Here is a 6,000-nt window from a genome sequence, read left to right on the forward strand (position 1 = left end):
TTGGGTCTGGGGCCTGGGCCACATATTACGGATAACATCCGTTATCCGTAATCTGTGGTCTGGGCCATAGACCTAATATCAAATGGACAGGCCCAAAGATTAGGACAGGCCCTTAGAGAGAAATTCTGGCATGCCGCATATGAAAGAGAGAGATGGAGCTAGATGGGTCAACGTCAAAATCATATGATCAAAACATTGAACTCACATTCAGAAAATCGCTAATTTTTCTCTAATTCTGAATTGAACACATAGTTAATCTGATTGATTCGATTTGTAACGGTGTTGAACATTCTAATAAAAGGAATTAGCGGTAAGTATTCCGTGAAATCTTGATATTAGGTCTATGGTCTGGGCCGAGGTCTGTAGATTACACAGGTTGTCTCGTAACAGTCGTAACTTGGGTTGAAGAGTGGGGTAACGCGTCATCCGGTGTCTGTCAAGGTCTATAGAGTGTCTGTATCGCCCATAGACCTTATATCACATTGATATTAGGTCTATGGTATCGCCATTGGCCATCATTGACAGACATTTTATCGTAGCTATTTTATGATTGAAGATATTAAAGACTATTTAAGATAGGCTACAAACGATATACGCGATCAAACTAATGAGAAAATCCGTGAAAACCCACGATTTAATTACAATCAAATGTTATTTATTTGAATGTGTAAACCGAGTGACGTCACGAATGGTTGACGCTGATTGGTTGAAAGTTACGAGAAAACCTGTCTAAATCTATAGACCTTGGGTCTGCCCCCCCCTGAAATTTGACATACTAAGGTTAAAATAATCACAGGATTGGCAGAACTGTAATTTTGATTCACTTTCGCCCCCCCAGAAATATCGGGACCCCACTTGGCCACCCGTGTTTTTTAAAGCTGGGGTCCCTACTGTGTGCCAGTGATCAGAATCTCCACTTTTCCACATATTAAGAGTCATAAAATAATTCATTTTTCAACTACAAATTTAATATTGATAAATGGCTAAAATTACATACAAATTACCAGTATACCCATTCATACAAGAAGAGTTGAATATTTTACATTTTCTCTTTGGTATCTGAAGACCTTTTTTATACTACTACTTCTTTCTATATATAGTAGCAAAACCAAATTAGCATAATATTCATTGAAGATGTATGATATAGAGTGTATCTATTGAGGCTCAGGGAAGAAAGACAAAGAAAAAAAATCATATTTTATATTGCAATTCAATTAATAAATTAAAAATTATTTATTTCAAGAAAATTTAAAATAAATTCATTACCCAACATCTATGAGAGACAAAAATCCATCAATTCAAAATTTATGTATGACCTTACAAATCTAAGGACTTCTCCTTATTCTGACCAGTACATGCTTTAACAATGCTTCTTTTCATTTCATCATCCCCTTCATCATACCTAAAACATTCAACAAAATTTTTTTATAATTTAAATTCATTTTCAATAATTTAGGCACATTTCAAACTAATAATTCCATCTTGCAGAAACACAACAAATTTTACTTTATGAATATGATATGATGATAAAATGAGATTATTCCACTTACAATCTTCTCATTAAAGTCTTTAGGGAATCATTTGGATCAGATTCATCAAAGTCATATTTTTTAGCTTTAGCATCACTATTTTTCTTTTCAATTTCAGTAACATGTGACCAAGTTAGAGAATCCACCTTGACCGCACTTATTACCACCATATCTGCAAATTATAAAGAACATTTTTTTGATCATTTTTAATTTCTGTAATACCTACATTACCTGTGTGAAAACAGCAATGATTTTAGATCTATGATATTAGAAATAAATAGTTCTTTGAGTAGAAAAAATGTATGCTGCTGGCAATTTTTTATTGTAATCACTGAATAAATACATAATCTATACAATCCAGAAATAAAAAATTTCTGTTCCTATAATTACCCCAAAACAACCTCCTTAAATTGGAGTAGAATTGAAAAGTCCAGAAAAAAATTATGTCTGCTGTTGCCAATTTTTTAATTGAAATCTTTTATTTGGCATCTCCTGAACTAGATCCATATAACCAAATGTGTTGTGACCCTGAATACCCCTAAATTGGAGTGAACAAATGCAGGCTTTCCGCCTGAAAAACATGTACATTTTTTAAGCTCAATGAACAGTTTATTCTTTATAACATCATTGCTAGAAACTATTGCTATTTTCACATGGGTTAATACATTTGCTTATGCCATTGCTCCATCAAAGGTAATTTACTGTTACCTCAATTTGACATAAAAAATTAAATCAGAACCATATCTATTTGGAATAAAGTAAAAAGGTCATTACCTGTTTTCACTTTCCAGGTACTACTTTCTGGATCAATAGTATATAGAAGCTTATTTATAGTGAAAAAGTAATCCTTCTCATTCAAATCCTTTATATCTAATTCAAGAGATTTAGATGTAAAACTGCATGTAATATTTTCTGATGGAATGTTATGAACTCCTTCGACAGTAAAAAAAAATTTTACATATTTCTGGGATTGGTCCCAAGCTGTAACACAATGAATGATCAAAATTTCCAACATATTAAACATGATAAATACTTGACGTACCGTAATTATTAAGTTTAACTCGATATTTTCTATTTGTTTGTATGATAGGTGTGCTTGAAGAGGTAGACTCTTCTTTTTTCAATGATTCTAGAAGATTAGCATGTTTAGATCCCAATCTTCTCAATTCAATGCTTAATATGTCTTTCACTTTTTGCCTTTCAGCTTGTTTGATGAGTATTTCCAATTCAGAAATATCTTTTTTCAACTGAAAACACAAATGTTGTTTTCTTTCCTCTAAATATTTAATTAAAACAAACCTCTTCTGCTTCTTGCTCCATTATAATTCAAACTTTAGCGAATAAAGGAACAATATACTATATTTTATTATTACTATAATGACAGAAACACTTTTACAGAAAGCATTATAGTGTAATTAGTAATAAATCACCATAGATTAACGAAGTCTTATAAACCACTAATCTCTCAAGAATTTTCTAGCAAAATCTGCAGAATGAGAATCACAGAATACTAAATATATAAGAATAAGATAAGAATACCTAAATTCACAGAAGAATATTCACCTGAAATATCAGCACAGTAAGCGCGTTCGGTTATTAGAGAGTTATTGCAACCCATAGACCTATATGTTATTATAGGTCTATGATTGCAACGCACAAATAAGCGATCTTTTATTAAAGGATCCTGTAATGAAGGATCCTCTATCGTGGACGTTAAAAGTGAACTATTAGCGATTCAAGTTCATCTCCAAGCCACCTATCGGAAGAAACTGTAATATCGGCTTAAGGTACGGTAGGAGTGAAAGCATAGACAAATCCTTTCTCTATGAGTGAAAGCTTTGACGGCGTGCATTTCTGCATTTTAAATTTTTATATTTTAGTGTTCGAGGAGTTATAAGAGTTGTGTTCTAGAGTTTCATCATTTATCTAATATTTATTTCAACATTATGGATAGTGATTACTGCCCTAAAATAACGAAATCAAAGGTGTTTTGTTGTGTTTATGGATGCAACAGTAGAGCAAACAGAGAACCCGTTTCATTTAATAAGTGGAAATAGAATAACTGGAATTTTATTTCAAAAAATATATTAATTTTTCAATTATTCATTACAAATATGGTGTAACATTTTCTCAATATAGTTTTTTTTCAAAGAAGTTAACATATTATATGTGTATTCTTTATCAAAGGGCACCTTAATTTCAATGAATGAATTATTGCTTGAAAAATAAATAATAAAGTAGCAAATGTCTAAATTTAGGATTGCAATTCCCACCTGCACCTGTGCAAAGTATTTATGTTTTTTTTCAGTTCATAATTATTATTCTCTTTTATAATATATTTACAATTCCCCAAGTCAGAGGCTTGCTTTGCTGAAATATAAAGATATATTTTTTTTAATATTATTTTCAAGATGTTGATGAAGAATTTGTTACCTTTGAATGGACACTTTATTTCTAAAAGACCATAGGGCTTGCCATTCTTTAACAAAATTCCGTCAGCAGAATATGCCAGCCATGGTTCACTTCTACATATCACAAGACCTATTTTTTGTATAGAAAACCCTGAAACCTTTTCGGGCCATTGGCTCGCATTTAATGCTATGTTTTGTATAGATATTCGAAAAATGCTTGGGAAAAAAATATTTACTACATTTCTCTTCCCAATCATTTTTCGAAAAAGTACATAAGTCGTAGCATCGTGAGCCAGTAACTCTATACTTCCTTTCTTCTTCCCATTGACCTCTATCTTGCATTGTCGATACACATATATCAATACTGTCAAACATAGTTAACTTATTGTATTTTCTGATACATTGAGTGCATCTAAAATTAATTTCAGACCCAAAATTGTAAAAATTCTGCATGAAAATGGAATTTTCTGCATTTCTGATAATGGTTCCATATATTTTCATGCAAGATCCTTCCACATTCGGAACCTTACATAACCTAGTCCTGAAAATCGCTCATTACAGTATTACGACATGAAAGTTATTACCTACTTATGAATTGCAATGCTCGATGAAGGCAATCTGGCAATTAAAATATTTCTAATATCTTCTCTTCTTCATCTTGAGATGTTATCAAGGGTCTTTTTGGGACTTTGTCCTTAAGGCAGGGTATTTTTAGAAGAGGTAGTGCTTTATATTTATTTCCAGTCTCTTTTTTTTTCTTTTTTCCACCAGCATTTGATATCAGTGCTTGAAATATTTTCCAATTTGAGGTCAGTTCTGAAATGATAAAAACCAAAGGAAAAGCAAAAAACCAACAATTATATTGTGTCTATATTATTGTTCAATTGGAAGTCCTGATTCAGACATAAAATAAATAAAAATTATACAACCTGGTAAAATGTAAGAGTAGAGCTGATATATGTTTACATCTGCCTCCTAATCCAGCCTTACAAGAACAGCTGAAAGCTGATATTGTTGCAGTTTCTTTAGTTGTTATTATTTTTCCTCTGATTTCATGAGGATCTGCTGAAAGGGCTGAAGTCTGCAAGCATAAGCCGAACAATTCTAAGCATAATACTAATACTTTTACCTATATTCCCACACATAATTATATGCATTCAAGACCGCTTCTCCTAAAATGTTTGTTTTTTAGATAATGGACGATTATTCTTAAATTAGAATGAATTCACCTTCTATCACATTCCTATTATTTGGAGTTGCTTTCAAATACCGGAAATATTCAGTTAAACTGAGGAATACACAAATAACACTCAAAATATTTTTGTTTACAATATCTTACCTTTAGCTGAAAAAGCATGCTGAAGAGGGCGCTGCCTACCCTTGAATCGGGAATTGCAAGATCGCAAGATGCTTTTAACGAGATGCTTTTAAGTAAGATGCATAGAATACCTGGTGTGTTTACTGATTCGATTTTGTTTCAGACTTTTTGAGAGATCCACCTGTTGCTTTGGTGGTCTGCTTCACCAGAGTGCTGTAAGGTGGCGCTCTTTAAAATTTTTCGAATTCCCGCATCTGCCTGGTGCCGTTTATAAAGGAAATACTGATTTTAGACACTGCAAACATTCACAATTAATTACAATTCAGTTCATATCGAATTTTCACTCAAATGAATGGAATATAATGACAGACCATAGAATATAAAATATTATTGTTCTATACTCAAAGTTCACGACAAGAGCGTAGAAATAGGGGGATACTGGGGGTAATTACACGGTGCTCCTAAATTGGAGATACAAATGAAAATGACAGATTTTCGGATCATTTTAAGAAAAAAGTCCTATAACATGAGTCCCCAAACATTAAGTTTTGAGATACATGTGTTGAAGTTCAAGTTATTTTCTCGTATAACCTTCCCTTCACAAGATATTCAATATGAATTGGCCATAAATATTCCAGTTTGAAGTTTTCACTATGTGATATGGTGATTTTGAATGCAAATCTACAGGGTGATATATTTTCTGGAAGGATGCCTGCTTCCTTCCTCCAAAACTATATTTTGG

The 6,000-nt window shown here is 32.3% G+C and overlaps 1 protein-coding gene and 2 long non-coding RNA genes across 5 annotated transcripts; 1 reads left to right on the forward strand and 2 right to left on the reverse strand.

Moving 5' to 3' along the window:
• Positions 1-1,186: 1,186 nt before the first annotated feature.
• LOC123676146 (calcyclin-binding protein-like) lies at positions 1,187-3,209 on the reverse strand. 3 transcript variants are annotated; one of them, XM_045611868.1, is made up of 6 exons: positions 3,093-3,209; positions 2,829-3,015; positions 2,572-2,776; positions 2,304-2,510; positions 1,551-1,701; positions 1,187-1,402 (listed from the first exon to the last, which is right to left on the reverse strand). In XM_045611868.1, exons 2-6 carry the CDS (start codon positions 2,847-2,849, stop codon positions 1,318-1,320), a joined length of 669 nt encoding a protein of 222 aa, XP_045467824.1. In that variant the 5' UTR covers positions 2,850-3,015; positions 3,093-3,209; the 3' UTR covers positions 1,187-1,317. The 3 variants fall into 3 exon arrangements, with proteins under 3 accessions (XP_045467824.1, XP_045467826.1, XP_045467825.1); XM_045611870.1 differs by lacking the exon at positions 3,093-3,209 and adding an exon at positions 3,069-3,084; XM_045611869.1 differs by lacking the exon at positions 3,093-3,209 and having other exon boundaries at positions 2,829-3,035.
• Positions 3,199-3,693, forward strand: LOC123676149. Its single transcript, XR_006746855.1, has 2 exons — positions 3,199-3,316; positions 3,410-3,693. It is a non-coding gene; the product is annotated as an uncharacterized LOC123676149 (long non-coding RNA).
• On the reverse strand, positions 3,598-5,231 carry LOC123676147. The gene is made up of 4 exons (XR_006746854.1): positions 5,170-5,231; positions 4,529-5,112; positions 3,963-4,481; positions 3,598-3,899 (listed from the first exon to the last, which is right to left on the reverse strand). It is a non-coding gene; the product is annotated as an uncharacterized LOC123676147 (long non-coding RNA).
• Between the last annotated feature and the right edge of the window lie 769 nt (positions 5,232-6,000).

Source organism: Harmonia axyridis, chromosome 3 (assembly GCF_914767665.1).
Source record: "Harmonia axyridis chromosome 3, icHarAxyr1.1, whole genome shotgun sequence".
NCBI classification, from domain to species: domain Eukaryota; kingdom Metazoa; phylum Arthropoda; class Insecta; order Coleoptera; family Coccinellidae; genus Harmonia; species Harmonia axyridis.